At 47.0% G+C, this 16,205-nt stretch overlaps 2 protein-coding genes across 2 annotated transcripts; one reads left to right on the top strand and one right to left on the bottom strand.

Annotated features, from left to right (window-relative positions):
- Window positions 1-291: 291 nt before the first annotated feature.
- On the top strand, window positions 292-6,719 carry LOC138096487 (haptoglobin). The gene is made up of 7 exons (XM_068992710.1): window positions 292-359; window positions 2,496-2,569; window positions 2,851-2,949; window positions 3,229-3,300; window positions 3,857-3,958; window positions 4,782-4,853; window positions 5,820-6,719. Exons 1-7 carry the CDS (start codon window positions 355-357, stop codon window positions 6,596-6,598), a joined length of 1,203 nt encoding a protein of 400 aa, XP_068848811.1. The 5' UTR covers window positions 292-354; the 3' UTR covers window positions 6,599-6,719.
- Window positions 6,720-8,891: 2,172 nt separating this feature from the next.
- On the bottom strand, window positions 8,892-15,928 carry TXNL4B (thioredoxin like 4B). Its single transcript, XM_068992347.1, has 5 exons — window positions 15,772-15,928; window positions 13,398-13,587; window positions 12,684-12,852; window positions 11,195-11,346; window positions 8,892-10,323 (listed from the first exon to the last, which is right to left on the bottom strand). Exons 3-5 carry the CDS (start codon window positions 12,813-12,815, stop codon window positions 10,158-10,160), a joined length of 450 nt encoding a protein of 149 aa, XP_068848448.1. The 5' UTR covers window positions 12,816-12,852; window positions 13,398-13,587; window positions 15,772-15,928; the 3' UTR covers window positions 8,892-10,157.
- Between the last annotated feature and the right edge of the window lie 277 nt (window positions 15,929-16,205).

The raw sequence follows: 16,205 nt of genomic DNA, 5'->3' as shown, positions 1-16,205 counted from the left end.
AAAGCATTCAGAACAAAGAGACCCAGATTGACGGTTCCTGCCCCTGTCCTGCACACTGGCTCATTTCGGGAAACCCTTTGGCAGCAGCATGGGGTAGTGATGTGGCCAGGATTCTTTGGCTCAAGTATGAAGAACACCAGGGGAAACATAAGCATGAAGCAAGAGCTGAAGTCTTTAACAGAGAGGTTGTTTGTGGCTTTGTTACTGGAAAATGTGAGTAACCTTAATAAGGCCAAAGTGTGGAGACACAGCAATTACAAAATCAAGAAGGGGGTGGAGTGAGATATTGGGGACATAAAAGCATCAGCAGGTGCCCCCAATGGCACTCCTCTTCCAGAGCCAGACACACCAAAGATGAGGTGAGTCCACAGTTTGCTCCTATCCCTCACTTTTCTCTGGATTATTTCATCCTTCTTTGGATATATCTTTTATCTACATGACAGCCTGGGTACAGGAGAGGCCTACAGGAGAAATGCAAAAAATATAACGAAGAAAAATAAGGCAAATGGACTAATCATAGACTTTGTTTGCTTTCTGATGCACAGCGTGCAAGTATCTTTTATCCTCTCAAAGCTTCTCAGGGTTTGTTCTGTCCTTGGCTCTGACTCCTGATTATTTAGGGTGGATCTCACTCTTCTTAGACTTCCCTGGTGGCTCAGATGGTAAAAGCATCTGCTTACAATGCGGGAGACCTGGGTTCGATCCCTGGGTTGGGAAGATCCACTAGTGAAGGAAATGGCAACCAACTCCAGTATTCTTGCCTGGAAAATCCCATGGACAGAGGAGCCTGGTAGGCTACAGTACCACGGGGTTGTGAAGAGTCGGACACGACTAAGCGACTTCACTTCACTTCACTCTTCTTTGCCTGGGGAAATCTACTCCTGTGTTTGGTTTTAGAGCCAGGAAGCACCAAGGCTCAACCAGTATTTATAATAAGAATTATCTTCCAAATAGTAGCGTGTTTGTAGAGGATCCTCTATGTTCTATGTGCTGCATAAGGTTCTGGAGGAGATATTGGAAATGGATTAAAGCTTGGTCCTTGACTTCTAGGAATTATGAATTTGGAGCAGTCCTTTCAGTCATTACCTCATTGTTTTCCAAATTTCATTCATTTGCACATCAGCTTCAAGGTTCTTGCCATATTCCTGTGCTGCCCATACCACTATTCTTTTTGTAACATTCTCCCTGGGGTGTCACTGGCAGCTCAGTGGTAAAGAATCTGCCTGACAATGTAGGATTCGATCCCTAGGTTGGGAAGATCCCCTGGAGAATGGAATGGCAACCCTACTCCAGTATTCTTGCCTGGGAAATCCCAAGGATGGAGGAGCCTGGTGGGCTACAGTCCACTGGGTCGCAAAGAGTTGGGCATGACTCGGTGACTGAGCACACACGTAGTGAATAAAGGTTTACTGTGCAAAAATTCTCTGCTTTTCTGTGTCCATAAAAGGTAACGTTTTCAGATGGTGCTGTCTTCTTTCCCATGAGACGTGACTCTCTCTAAGGAATAGCTTTTTCCTTGAGATTATAAAGTTTTCATCTTTGTGGGGAAGCCAGTAGCTCCTGTGGTAGACCTCCTGACGTTTCTCCCCCCTTTTTTGGCCACACCACATGGCCTGCGGGATCTTAGTTCTTCAACCAGGGATTGAACCTGGGTCCTTTGCAGTGAAAGCTTTGAGTCCTAATCATTGGACTGCCAGGGACTTCTCCCTGGCATTTTGAATATGCCTATTAGCAGATTAAAAAAAAAAAAACATACAATGAGAAAGACCAGAAGTGAAACATTTGAATGACACAAGGCACTCAGATTTTATCAAAACAGACAAATTTTTTCTCTGAAATGTTGAAATAATGAAACTAGGAACTTCACCAAGCCATCTCTGAGTAGTTGCCATCTTCCAGGGAGATGGTCCACGGGTGGGTATGGCCTGTGCGCTGATGCCCATGTGCACAGTCGAGCTTCTACGGAGTCCGTTATCATCCAGGTAACCTTCTGGAATTTGGGGGTTCGCTATATGACTTCCTGAAGTCAAATTCTCATAAAACAAGAGAAACAACTACCTCAGTGTTTTATATTTTAGGGAACCTCTTATTATGAAAAATTCCCCAAAGTAGAGAGAGTAGCATAATGATAAGCCCACCACCACCCCATTGTCTAGATACCCACATTCATTAGTGGAACCCTCGTAGCCCAGCACCTCAGGGTGCTTCCCACCCCAAGGGAGGCTTCTCCTTGCTGAGGAGCTCATATGTTGTCAACAATTTAGTGTTTCCTGAATTCTGCTACACACTGAGGCCCAATCCCTTCCTAATCTTCCTTGCTCTTCTCTGAAGCTTCTGTAGAATTCCCGGCAGCATGGAACACACGGGAACCTCTGTGACTGGGAAGCTGCTAAAGTATGCATGTGGGTGGGTGAGGGGTCTCTAGGTAACAGGAGGGGAGTGTGTGTGTTGAAGCGGGGAGACCAGCAGCGCCCTCCTTTCTGTCTTCTCTGCAGCATCCTGCCAGCTGTCGTCACTCTCCTGCTCTGTGGGCAGCTTCTCGCGGTGGAAACTGGCAGTGAGGCTGCAGGTAGGTCTGCCTCTGGGCGAGGGCTGTACCTGGCCGCATTGCTGCATCCCACTTGGGCCCATCAGATCTGCATGCTCTCCGGGAAAATCCAGTTGCTCCTTATCCTGATCTCTGGTCTTTCAGTATCGTAAAGAACATTGGGGAGCCAGCCAGCCAGCAATCTCTCCTGGGCATCTGTTTGGGGTGTGGGAGGTTGATATGCTGTTTCTTCTCTCCTGATTTTTCCAGTCTCTAGGGGCAGTTTCTGAAGATGAACCTTGTCTTCCTGTTTTCCTTTGCAGCCGGCAGCTGCCCAAAGGCCCCCGAGATTGCCAATGGCCACGTGGAGTACTCAGTTCGCTATCAGTGTGACAAATATTACAAACTGCGTGCTGGAAATGGTAAGCCTGGGCCAATGCCTCCGGGTCCTCCTGTCCCAACCCCGGACTGCCTTGAGACCGTCTCCACTATTGCCACGACTGCCACAGTCACCTTGCCCGTCGTCTGTCCTGCCGAGCTTTACTGGCGCCCCCAGCACTTGGCTTTTAGCACAGCGCTCCTCCCTTGCTCCTCTTCCCCAGCCCTCCCTGCTCCTACTTCTCTGACTCTGCCCTTTAAATGCCTTCTCTTCTAGTGCTAGGTGCAGCTTTTGGCTCATTTTTTTTTTCTTTTCGTTTCAGGGGTGTATACTTTTAACAATAAGCAATGGATAAACAAGGACATTGGACTGCAACTCCCTGAATGTGAAGAAGGTAGGAAGTCAGGCGTGGGAAGCAGATTGAGAGTGGGTACTGGAGGGGTTGGTGCATGGCAGGTATCTTGATCGAAACATCCTCAAGGCACATCCTCCCTATGAGGCTACCCCTGGGCACACACCAGCCGAGGACAGGGACTGGGGGGACCATAGTTGGCTGGGCAGAGACGTGCACAGGCAGGTGATGCTTCCCCATGAAGTTCACTTGGGATGCGTTCATCTGGTCTCCTGGCCACTGACTGAATCCACTGTCCACAGAGGATCAGGGGACCCTGTATGTACAGAGAGCCCACCTAGAGATCCCTGGGCCAAGGGTAAAGCAAGCTGCGGGAAGAACAGGTCAAGGAAGGGCAGAACAAAACCGCAATCCGTGGGAATGTGCTACAGGAGGCTGGAGATGGGTCAGGACTCCATTGTCACCAGGAGGGGCTGGTGCTCTCTCCTTTTGGGATGGAGGGAGTTTGATGTGCAAACCAGCTTCTTCTGTTCTGACTTTTCGCGTCTCCAGGGGCCGTTCCCCGCTATGAACCTTCTCTTCCTCTTTTCCTTTGCAGATGTCAGCTGCCCAGAGGCCCCCAAGATTAAAAATGGCTACGTGGAGTACTCGGTTCGCTATCAGTGCAAAACCTATTACAAACTTCGCACCGATGGAGATGGTAAGGCCTGGACGAATGCCTCCTGTCCCTCCACTTCCACAGGGGATGGAGCCAAGTGACTGGTCAGAAAGGGCATGTGCTTTCTGGAGCCAGGAGAGTCAGGCTCTAATGAAGGTTTTGTCACTGGCAGCTGTAGCCTTTTGGGCAAATTAACTCTCCTCAGCCTCGAGTTTTCTTCTTTATTAAGTGGAGGTGATGCCACATAGCCTACCCATCTCAGGGTGAGATTATATAAAACAATGATGGTGATGATGGCAGGGAGCCCTCACCTTGTGAGCACTACGCTCCTGCACTTGAACAGTTTTCTCCGTGGATTTGCTCATGAGGTCCTCACAACACCCCTCTGGAGATACTATTATTTTTGCCAAGTTGTACAGTTTGTGGGAACTTAACTTCCTGACCAGGGATGGAACCTGTGTCCCCCGAATTAGAAGCTTGGAATCCTAACCACTGGACCATTTGGGAATTTCCAAGAGACAGGATTATTATTCCCATTTCACTGCTGAAGAAACTGAGGCATAGAGAGGTTGATAAATTTGCCCAAGTTCAGGAAGCATGTATGAGGGAAAGTCAGGATTTGAACCCTGATTCCAACCCTGTACTGCCTTGGCACAGTCACCACGGCCACCTAGACCACCATCCGTCCTGCCGGGCTTCACTAGCCCCAGCACTTGGCTTCTAGCACAGAGCTCTTCTGTTCCTCCTCCTCCCTGGCCCTCCTTCCTCCTGCTTCTCTGATTCTGCTCTTTAAATACCTTCTCTCCCAGTGCTAGGTCCAGCTACAGTGTCCCTTTCAGCTTGTATTTTTTTCATTTTGTTTCAGGAGTGTACACCTTTAACAGTAAGCAGTGGATAAATAAGAACGTTGGACAGCAGCTCCCTGAATGTGAGGCAGGTAGGAAGCCAGGGGCCTGGGAAGCAGACTGAAAGTGGGTACTGAGGGGTTGGTGCACGGCAGGCATCTTGATTGGAACATCAAGGCACGTCCTCCCTATGAAGCTTCCTCTGGGCACACACAAGCCAAGTTCAGGGAGTGAGGGGACCAGAGGTGGCTGGGCAGAGATGTGCACAGGCAGGTGACGCCGCCCCTTGAAGTTCACAAAGGATGTGTTCATCTGGCCTCCGAGGCACTGACTGAGTCCACTGTCTACACTGCCCACAGAGGATCAGGGGACTCTGTACAGAGAGTCCACCTAGAGAGCCCTGGGCCAAGGGTAAAGCAAGCTGCAGGAAGAACAGGTTGAGGGAGGGCAGAACAAAGCCGCAATCCATGGGAAGGTGCTGCAAGAGGCTGGAGGAGGGTCAGGACCCCACTGTCACCAGGAGGGGCTGTGCTCTCTCCTTTCCCTCCTGGAACAAGAGGGTTTTGCCTATCCTCTTCTGCTATTTGGGCTGTAGAATCGCTAACCTGCCAGGTGTCGACTGCAGTTATCTATAAAACCTGTGTCCCGGCCAACATTGCTTCATGTCCCTATTTATTCAGAGAGAATGAACCTTGGTAGCTCCTTGTCCTTACACTGAATTTCAGGGATCGTGGACCTCTAGTTGTGATAAATCGTTTAAATATACCTAGAGTTCAGCAGCTGGGGTTTGAAAATTTCAGTGCTATTTGTGAGTCAGAAAAGCAGGAAACAGAACTCTGCTTTAGTGATGTGAACATTAAAAAATATATATTTTAAACTGTAAATACTGGGGACGGGAGGAGCAGAAGGTAAGGGCAAAGCATGTAAATGTTTCTAGCCCTGGAGACATGAAGAGCGATAGTTTTGGACAGCGGCAAGAGTTGGCATTTTTATGTTTCCCGGCCCAGAGGACGCTCATACCCTGCTCCTATTAATGATGGTCTTGCTCTCCTCAACAGTGTGCGGGAAGCCCAAGCACCCAGTGGACCAGACGCAGAGGATCATAGGTGGGTCGCTGGATGCCAAAGGCAGCTTCCCCTGGCAGGCCAAGATGGTCTCCCACCATAACCTCATCTCGGGAGCCACGCTCATCAATGAACGATGGCTCCTCACCACAGCTAAAAATCTCTACCTGGGTCACACTAGTGACAAAAAAGCAAAGGACATCACTCCTACTTTAAGACTCTATGTGGGGAAGAACCAGCTTGTAGAGGTGGAGAAGGTGGTTCTCCACCCTGACCACTCCAAGGTAGACATTGGGCTCATCAAACTCAGACAGAAGGTACCCGTCAATGACAAAGTAATGCCCATCTGCCTACCTTCGAAAGATTATGTGGCGGTGGATCGTGTGGGTTATGTGTCTGGCTGGGGGCGAAATGAAAACTTCAACTTTACGGGGCATCTGAAGTACGTCATGCTGCCTGTGGCTGACCAAGATAAGTGTGTGAAGCACTATGAGGGCAACACCGCGCCTAAAAATAAGACAGCTACGAGCCCTGTAGGGGTGCAGCCCATTCTGAATGAGAATACCTTCTGCGTTGGCCTGTCCAAGTACCAGGAGGACACCTGCTATGGTGACGCCGGCAGCGCCTTCGTCGTTCACGACCAGGAAGACGACACCTGGTATGCGGCTGGGATCCTGAGCTTTGACAAGAGCTGTGCTGTGGCCGAGTATGGTGTGTATGTGAAGGTGACCTCCATTCTGGACTGGGTTCGGAAAACCATCGCTAACAACTAAGGCGGGGCTGGCTAGAAGCAGCTGCCTGAAAGTACGAGGGGAAAACTGCATAGGAGTGGCGGGGGCAAAAGTGCAGTGTGACGCGGATGGGCTTAGCCAATAAAAAGCTTGCTTTGGCTCACGTCTGCAATGTTTCTTTCATTCTTTACCACTGAGCCCCCAAGGAAGCCCGTCTGTGCTGTTTTTAGCCTTGGGTTTTTTTTGTTTTTGTTTTTTTTTTAATTCTCTCATTGATGATACAGCAGCAGCCAAGCGCTCTAGAGTTTACTGGGAGTGTGGCAGAAAACACCCCGGACCAACTGGAAATCCCTAAGGTGATATGAACTGTCCCACTGGGGAACTCACGATCACTGAATGAGTGCCTATTCGATGGCAGGCCTCAGGGAGGTCACGGTTATCCTTTGTTTTATAGACGAGGAAATAGAGAGTCAGAGAAGTGATTTGCTCAAGGTTACACAGCTATAAAATAGAAAAGCTGAATCTTGAACCTTTGTTGTTGCTTAGCCGCTAAGTTCTGCAACCCCCATGGAGACCCTACCAGGCTCCTCTGTCCATGGGATTTCCCAGGCAAGAATACTGGAGTGGGTTGCCATTTCCCTCTCCAGGGGATCTTCAGACCAGGGATCAAACTTGCATTCCCTACATCGACAAGCGGGTTCTTTACCACTGAGCACCAGGGAAGCCCAAAGCTGAGTTCTGAACCTAGGTCTGTCTGAACACAAACCCTGAGCTCTTTTCACAGCATCCTCTGCTTCTTCCGAGTGGAGGAGGAGAAAGAGAGAAGGCTGGTGAGGAAGACGCTGGCTCGAGCGGCACGACGAGTGTTCTGACAGATACTACTCTGTCGCTTGTGCTCCAACACACCAGCACTTCAGCTAACACAGTAAGAAGTATAAAGGCAGGATTTCTAGACTTGCTGGGTCCAAGCCACAGCTCGATGACAAGCCTGCCAAGTTGCTTGAGCTCCCTGCCCGTCAGTCTCCTGGGCTCTCCCACGGGGGGCGCAACCCAGACAGGCTCTAAAGCGCCATCACTAGAAACATTCTGGGGCTGGGGGAAGTCGGAAGTCTCTTCCTTAGGAAGGGCTGCATTTCCCATTTGGAAGAAAACAACCCTCAACTAGGACTCAAACCATAGCCATCTGAGTCCTTCATTTCACAAAGATAAGCTGTCCCTGGTAGGAACAGTTTCCCAGAACAAAAGTTCTGGGCCCCAGCCCACGAGGCTCTTCTCCTAACTGAGCCACACACCTTTATCCAGCACACTGGCCCTTCACCAGCACAGTCCAGTCACGCCAAGATGCGGCCCCCCCTGCATGTGGCCCGAGATGTCCGCTGGCGTCACTACCCTCACTAGTGCTCTGCCCTTTCCCGTGACGTTATCACAGGCACTCTCCAGACCCATCGATAACGGAAAACAGGCTGGAGCTCACAGGCCAAGGCACAGCTGAGACCTGTATTCTAGAACCTGCACAAGAGACGATGGCCAGAAACTCAAAAATAATACAAACGCGTAAAATCATGCCTCTCAGCAGAGTTATACCTCTTTCTTCTAATAATACCTTCAGCACTAAGGTTTTTGAAGAATAAACCATCCAAGTTTTTTTTGAAGAAAAATCTGATTGTATTAAGTGGCTTCTGCCTCTAAGGAGGAAAACAAAATTTTCGGTATTTTCTCACTTTCCTTATCTCCTCTACCTTCCTCCCCAGCAGCACCTCCTGCCCACCTGCCTCCCCCTCGGGTTTCAGTGACACTGAACTCTGTGGAGCCCTCTCAACATGCGGGCTGTCTCCAGCCCCGGGCCTGCCTCCCCCCAGTTCCCCCCAATGCCCTCCCCCTTCTCCATAAGTACCTCCTACTCTCCTTTAAGGCTCAGGAACTGTCTCTTCTAAGAAGCTTTTTTTCCATCCAGGAGTCATTTGTTTTGTGCAGTATCTGGCATAGGATGGGGGCATACAGTATGTAATTAATAAACACTTGTGGAAGGGAGAGCAACTATGATGGGAACAAAAACACAAACGTGGACTTCAGAGAAACATCACCAAGAAGCTCTCAGGAGGAAAGATGACATGAGAATCTTATGCATGAAAGTGCTGAGTTTTTGCTGTTATCTGAGCACTTCTCACATCTCAAATGCTGTGTAATTTAGGCTGTGAGGGACAGAAAATCCAACTAAAGTGACACGTGGTAAAGACGTTTTATTCTTTCACAGAACTCTGAAGGGAGGCAGGTCTAGAGTCCACTTGGGAGCTTGATATTGTCATCAGGGACCCAGGCTCTTTTCATCATTCTTTTCAGCATGCTCATTTTTCATCCCAGGGCTGGATGCCTCATGGTCCTAAGATGGCTGCTGTGGTTCCATGCATCACGATTACCAACGTAAGCAGGAAGTGGGGGCCAGGAGACAATGGAGGTGGTGGTGAAAGGATTTTGTTGTCTCATTTCTGAAGTGGTGCCCTCCTTTATCAATGAAGGCCACCCAGGTGCCCAGCAACCTTCCTTCTCTGCCAGGTTTGTCACAGATGACTTGGAAAGGAAGCACCCGGCAAAGGGGGACAGTTGTGCAGTGACAGTGCTGCCCTGCCTGCAGGCCAACAGCTGCCAAGCGGGCCGTGTGCTGTCTGGTGCTGCCATCTGGTTCTGCATACGTTCTTATTCTAGAAAGTCAGTGCTATTAGCTCCAGAAGAGGAGGAACCTGCCCAGTGGTGAAGGTTGTGCCAGGGGGCCCTGGGAGAGCTGGAATTCTTCATAGAGTTATTAAAACAGGCAAATCCTATATAGATGATACTTCTGTTTAGCAGTTCTGAGATCTCTTTCCAGTCTTGAGTCCCTGAAGTACAGTTTTCTCCTCAGAAAGAGACGGAGCTCCAGGAGAGATTGGCTTCTACTGGTGCTGGACAGTAAAGGAAGTTCAAGTTCTCGCCTCTGGGGCAATTTAATAACATAAAAGCTGGTAAAATGAACAAGCCAAGATATCTTTAAAATTCTGAGCCAGAAAGTCTTGCAGATAAAACAAACTTGGCCACTATCAGTAGAGAATGATTTATTCCAGGAGAACCTGAGATAGTAGGTGAGCATGAGATAAATACATGCGTGGAGGGAAGGCGAGGCTGAGGATGAAGGAAGGGGTGGGTATGTACACATAGGGTAGAAGACAAGTGTTTTTGCTCTTATGTGAACTGATTTTCTAGTTTACTCAATGTATCAAATAAATACAGTTGAATCAAACTGTCCTAGCCAAATTTAGAAGGATTCTGTATTATCTTAAAAGAATAAAGAAAAGCACAATATACAGAGAAATTAAAACACCCACACTGGGGAATTGACCACGGCTGGCTTCACCTCTCTGAGGTCTGCAGGGCGTAGACACTTGGGCATCCCCAAATGTGCACCAGTGTGGTCTTCTGCTTGGTGGCCGGTACTTTCTGTTGAGGTCAAACCTCTTATTCTCTGGGATGCTGACCATGTTTCTGAAGGACCCCAGGAAAACCGCACAGCTGGAGTAAGGTACTGTTTCAAGATGAGCCTTTCTCTTCAACTCTGATGGCAGCAAAAGCACTAAATGTCTTGATAGAGGAGGTCGTATTTGGGAATATTCTTGGGATCAATAGGACTTTGCACAATAAGTTTCCCCCTCATTGCGCCTCGATAAATTACTTCAATCAAATCTATGAAGTCTTGTTTGGTTTTGAAACTTCCCACAAACTTAGTGTGATCTGGAGACCTAAATAGTGTAGGAGAGAAACAACCTTGCTCAGAACTTCTCAAAAGTACTTGTAAGGCCTTCAGGATAAACAGAGTAAACAGCAGCTCTCTCAGTTTCTTCTGGTCAGGGAGCCCTTAGACACAAAGCCTGACACTGACTTTCCATTTTTGGTTACAGGGCCCATTTGATACACAACTAAAACCAATGCTGCGGGCTGCTGGGAGAGCATGAAGCCCTACTACGTGGCCCATTTAAAGTCATTACAGCATTTGTTACAATATTGCTTCTGTTTTATGTTTTGGCTTTCTGGCCTCCAGGCATATGAGGTCTTAGCTCCCTGACAAGGGACCACACCCAAACCCCCTGCTTTGAAAGGTGAAGTTCTAACCACTGGAGCATCACGGAAGTCCCTCATCTTACTTATTTTTGACAGACTCTGAGAAAGAAGCACTTCAATATTCTCTAACTGAAAGCAGACAGAACGCTTGGTAAGGGAAATGCATGTCTTAATCTGCTGAAGGATCACTTCTTTCACAGATGCAGCCAATGAGTATCAAGAGTTTAAGAGCAATGGCCCATTTTGTTTGAAATAAAACTCCTGGGAAAATTTGACAAAAGCTGTTCTATATTTTCTGCAGTGATGGATGGTGAGTGCTTCACAAACTGTACTAGTCTCTCAGATTTAAGTAGTAAACTGGAAACACTCTCATTTTGTACCAAAGTTACACACACACACACACACACACAAATTAGAGACTTCATCAACTGGGGAAACAGTACCAACATAAGACACACAAAGCCCCCATCACATCCAAGTGGGTGAGCTACTGAAACTGACTGGAGCAAAGAACTTTGAAGACTATAGTAACTTCACGTCAATCTAACTTACCCATAATCCACTTTCATATGCTGCCCATTGAAGAAAAACACAGTAGATGGAATATAACTGATGTCAAAATAGTGTGTGTAAACTGGGGTTTCGTCCACGTCTACTAGATAGATAGCAGCCATTTTACTTAAGTCGGAAGAGGTCTTAGAAAGCTGCAGAGGAAGAGAGAGGTGTGGGTTACAACTTCAGGGCTGTTAACACTTCCTTTGTGAACCTTTTTACTCTAAGAATTTTCTGTGTCAGAAAAATTCCCGGACCAAGAATCTAGCCTGTTGGGAGTTCCACGTTAAGAGACAGTGTAACGTTATTCAGAGTCTGAATCACTGTTGGTAGGGTAATGAGAAGGCCCTGAGCAAACTGGGTGAATATATTTCTTCTTTTTTTCTTCTATTTTTGATTAAAATATGTGTTTTTAAACTTTTCATGGATTTATAAAATCCATACTCGTTTAAATAAAAAAGTAAATTCAGAAATATGTGCTACAGATACTGGAATTCCCCCAAATCTCCTTGTTTCCAATCTCACCCATAAATGAGAGTTGTGACGAAACATCAGACCCTTACGTGGCACTTGCTGTGTGCTAAGTGTTCTAAGTGCTTTACACTTGTTGGCTCCTTTAATCCATACAACATTTCTAGGACGTATGCACAGCTACAGGCACCATTTCACAGACGAGAAAACTGAGCCACGAGGAGGTAATGAGCCCCCGGTCGCACAGCTGTAAGCAGTAAGGCTGGGCTCTGAACTCGGACAGCCTGGCTTCAGAGTCTACACTCTGCGATATTCCACACCCTCACAGTTGAGGGTAAAATGCTCTGGCCGCCTTCCCACCAGCTGAATGCATCACACCCTCATTGTTGATCAGTCATGGGGTTTCTTACACTGGATCCACACTGTGGGTAGCAGCAACAGAAAACGTGGGTGAGGCCTTAGTCCTGGGTAAGTCAGAGACCAGGATAAGCTTATTCTGTCCTGTACTCCCCTCTCGACTCATCAGACTATAAAGATGTGCTGTGAAATCACAGATTACCATCAGGCACACACTGGAAGAGGCACCCCAGAAAAGCACATTTGCAGGCAAAGAAAACAAAGTTCAGATCCCAGCTCTGCAACTTAGTGGTTCTGGGCCCATGGGAAGTCACCTGACCTCCCTGGCATGCATCTCCTCTCTTGGGAATACTAATTATCCCACTGTGGGGAGCACTGAATAAGACAATGTTCATAGACTCTAGTTTGTAATGTTCCTGGTCATCCACCGCTTGTTGGTGAAACTGAGCTTCGGCAGCTGCTAGTGGGGAAGGACATCTAGGGCGGATTCCACACAATCACAGACTAGGGGGTTCGACTCAAGAAAGGCGCATGATCGGCTCTTGGAAGTGTGCTAACAGTTGAACAGCTGTACACCTGGACCCTGCCTGCTCCTGCACTCTGCAGATGCTGGAGTAAGAACGTATAGGTTTTCAATAAAAATCTTAAAAAATTCACTTACTATGTCGTCTAGTTGCAGACAGACCGGATCCTCGTCTCTCCCAAACCTGAGAACCAGCACTTTCTCTGCAGTACTTTTTATTGCTTGGTCTACTGCCTTTTTGCTACTCAGTTTGGGTAACAGGAAGCTCATGTTGAAATAATCCGATTATCAATCCTCACTGTTGGTCCTGAAAGTTGCAATGTTTAAAGACAGATTAAGTGCACCAGCCCTAATTTTGAAACACTGTTCATTTTTGGAGTAGGTAACATATATATTTTTCCCTCCTAGATGAAAAAAAGTTTCATACAACATAGTAACAAAAAAGTAAAAGGAATGCACAAACAGGTGGCATATAAGTCCACCAGTTATAAAGAAACAACACAGAGAGGTATACTGTAATAATATTTCCCTCTCCCCTCAGAGGACTTGGTTGCCAGCACCCTAGGGTAGTTACCAGGCAACAACTTTCATTAGTTTCTCAGAAAAGTTTGTTATGCATTCAAAGAAAATACAAAGATGTTTTTTCCCCTTGTCACTCAAAAGATAGTGTATTCTATCAGTCGGTTCCAGCGGGAAAGAGATGCCATCTTCAAATTTGGTCATTTGAAGACTTTCATTGAGGCGGGGCATAGCAAAGAACAGGGTATAGTGAGGAACCCTCAGCTAGGAGGGCCAGGACGGGGTGTTGTTCTCACCCCCAGGCCCGGAGGAGCCACAGGAGGGAGTACTTACCAGAACTGTGCGCCCCACGCTGATGGGTGGACAGGGCCGCTGTAAAGGGGGTCAGCCTGCAGCGAGGGGATGCAGCCACTCTCCCCGGCCCTCTGATGCTAACACTAACGCTTCCACTGACTGACTCCAGCTGGAACAAAGAGGGCAGGGGAGCCGCAGAGGCGAACAAGCCTCCTTGACACAGAGCAGTCTAGAGAGGAAGAGTGGATATGGAGGGGTAAACGACAGATGTCCAGCACACATACTTTACCCACTCTTCTGCACTTTACCTCACGTGTAAATATCTTCCCATTGCTCTATGCAGAAAACTCACACATTTCTTGTTACAGTGCCATACTACTTCATGCATGCTCCATCCCTTTTGTACAGTCTTTTATTGATAGACATTTATATTATCATGAGTTCTAGTTTAAAGATTCTTGGTGTATGTCTTATTGAGAGTACCTCATTACATGCAAACAGATCAACTAAGAGGGCGTAAAAACCAAACACACACAAAACAAATAGCAAAACACTGAGATAGAAGGGGATTCTCATTTTCAGGTTCACAGTTACCTTTTTAGCTACAAAAACAAGGACCAGAATCCACGCCATCAAATTTCTAGTCCCGTATTCCTTTTACTACAATGGAAGTGAAAGTGAAAGTTGTTCAGCTGTGTCACACTTTTTGCAACCCCATGGACTAGTCCATGGAATTCTCCAGGCCAGAATACTGGAGTGGGTAACCTTTCCCTTGTCCCGGGGATCATCCCAACCCAGGAATGGAACCCAGGTCTTCCGCATTGCTGGCGATTCTTTACCAGGGCCACAAGGGAAGCCCAACTTATTTACTACAATAAGTCCTATTTTTATGATCAAGAATACTCTTTGATCAAGGAGCTCTATTTCTGATCCACAAGAGACTCCATTGAGATACTTGATATTTTGAATTCAGTCCCAGGGGACTGAATGCTATGAAAAGGGACGATTTCATTCTCTCTTTTTCAGTGAAAAGTCACATTTTAAGATAAAATTCATATAGGATAGGAGATTGTCCCAGTAATAGGTCATACTTTAAATAGGAAAGAAGATTGCCAAAAGGGACTTTCGTCAAATAGGAGCGGCAGAACAAATTACTGTTGAAAGGGAAAGTCAGAGAAGATGGATTTGTCCCACCACTAGAAATCAAATGACCAGCAACTTCTGTATTGTTAAGAGAGGAGGAAGCAGTGAACAGGGAGTGTGGAGGTAAGCATGTGAGAGAGGACTGGATAAATGTTGGAAGGGGGAGAGGGAAATTTCTCTTTAGGCATGGGGAGAGACCATGCCTAACAAAATGTCCACAGCAAAGGATACCAATAGACAACTGACAAAAGAGGAGGTAAAAATGGACAGATATATTTGGAAAGTTAAGCTTTACCTGTAAGCAAAGGAAAGCAAATTAAAAGATATATCTTTAAAAGTCATTCATTTGGCAAAGATTAAAAAAAAAACAGCAAGAGTGTGAGTGAACTGACAGGCATTTAATACCTGATGGAAGGTAGAGAAACGAAACTTTTCTAGAAAAGAAATCTGAAATACTCTTTGACCAACAATTCCACTTCTGAGAATCCCTAGTAAATAAATAGACATGGGCACAAAGATTTGTGTACCATTTATAAGTGTGAAAAACTGGAAACAACCTAAACAGTCATCAGTAGTGGACAGAGGGAATAAATGATAGTATAGCCCAGGGATGTACTAGCACAGTATCATTATATACTGGGTTAGAGACGAATAATTGAAAAATCCTCACGATAAAGAAAAAAATTTTTATAAAACTGTAGTATATAAAGTGTGCTCCCACTTTTGTACAAAAACCTAACTATAATGCATAAATAAATATTCACATAGAAAAATAAATAAAAATGAAAATGCCAGGGCTTCCCTGATAGTTCAGTTGGTAAAGACTCCGCCTGCAATGCAGGAGACCCCAGCTCGATTCCTGGGTTGGGAAGATCCTCTGGAGAAGGGATAAGTTACCCATTCCAGTATTCTTGGGATTCCCTGGTGGCTCAGCTAGTAAAGAATCCGCCTGCAGTGCAGGAGACCTGGGTTTCATCCCTGGGTTGGGAAGATCCCTTGGAGAAGGGAAAGGCTAACCACTCCAGTATTCTGGCCTGGAGAATTTCACGGACTGTATGGTCCATGGGGTCACAAAGAGTCGGACACGACTAAGCGACTTTCACTTTCAACTCCGTCAGAGATTATCTCTGCGTGTGAACAGACGAGTGATTTTTACTTACACTGTAGGCGCGCGTCTTTATTTCCCCCAAATATCCGACATATATATTTTTAATGACGCCTGTGGTTGGGCTACTTCTGGCCCACAACTGCTGGGGAAAACGATACTTACTTTAATTGTACACGTCACCTCCTTCTCTTCCACTTCAGGGTTGTGGACAACCCCGACCCTTTCTCGAAAAAGCCTACTCAGACGGCTTTTTTTCCCCTGCCCCAACCGCGGCGGCGACCCCAATTCAAAGTAACCCGGAGCCGTTGCCTAGCAACCCTCTGCAGACCACCAGAGCGGACGGAAACTGAAAAAGAAAACGCCCAGGCGCAGTGATGAACGCGCGTTCCGCTCTCAATAACCCAATCAGCAGAAGAAGCTATTCTAGTCACCGCCCACCTACCGTGCTCTGACCGGAAGCCCTAGGGTCACCCCCGCCCTCGTTAAACCTGACAGGTCTCTTTACTTCTCCCTCCCACGCCCCACTTACAGGCGGGGCCTCGCCTCTTACACTAAGCATGATTGGTCGCCAGGGGACTCGGAAGTGACTCTGATCA

The sequence above is a fragment of the Capricornis sumatraensis genome, chromosome 20, assembly GCF_032405125.1.
Source record: "Capricornis sumatraensis isolate serow.1 chromosome 20, serow.2, whole genome shotgun sequence".
NCBI lineage: Eukaryota > Metazoa > Chordata > Mammalia > Artiodactyla > Bovidae > Capricornis > Capricornis sumatraensis.
This window is presented reverse-complemented; position numbering and strand designations above follow the sequence as displayed.

Excerpts from the sequence above, each read along its gene's own strand:
- TXNL4B (XM_068992347.1), bottom strand. The coding sequence starts at position 12,815 with ATGAGCTTCCTGTTACCCAAACTGAGTAGCAAAAAGGCAGTAGACCAA. Across the intron at positions 11,347-12,683 it reads GTCTGCAACTAGACGACATA|CTTTCTAAGACCTCTTCCGA; the intron begins GTAAGTGAATTT and ends CTTCCTCTGCAG. Across the intron at positions 10,324-11,194 it reads CATATGAAAGTGGATTATGG|GTCTCCAGATCACACTAAGT; the intron begins GTAAGTTAGATT and ends TACACTATTTAG.
- LOC138096487 (XM_068992710.1), top strand. Across the intron at positions 3,959-4,781 it reads ACTTCGCACCGATGGAGATG|GAGTGTACACCTTTAACAGT; the intron begins GTAAGGCCTGGA and ends ATTTTGTTTCAG. Across the intron at positions 4,854-5,819 it reads GCTCCCTGAATGTGAGGCAG|TGTGCGGGAAGCCCAAGCAC; the intron begins GTAGGAAGCCAG and ends TCTCCTCAACAG.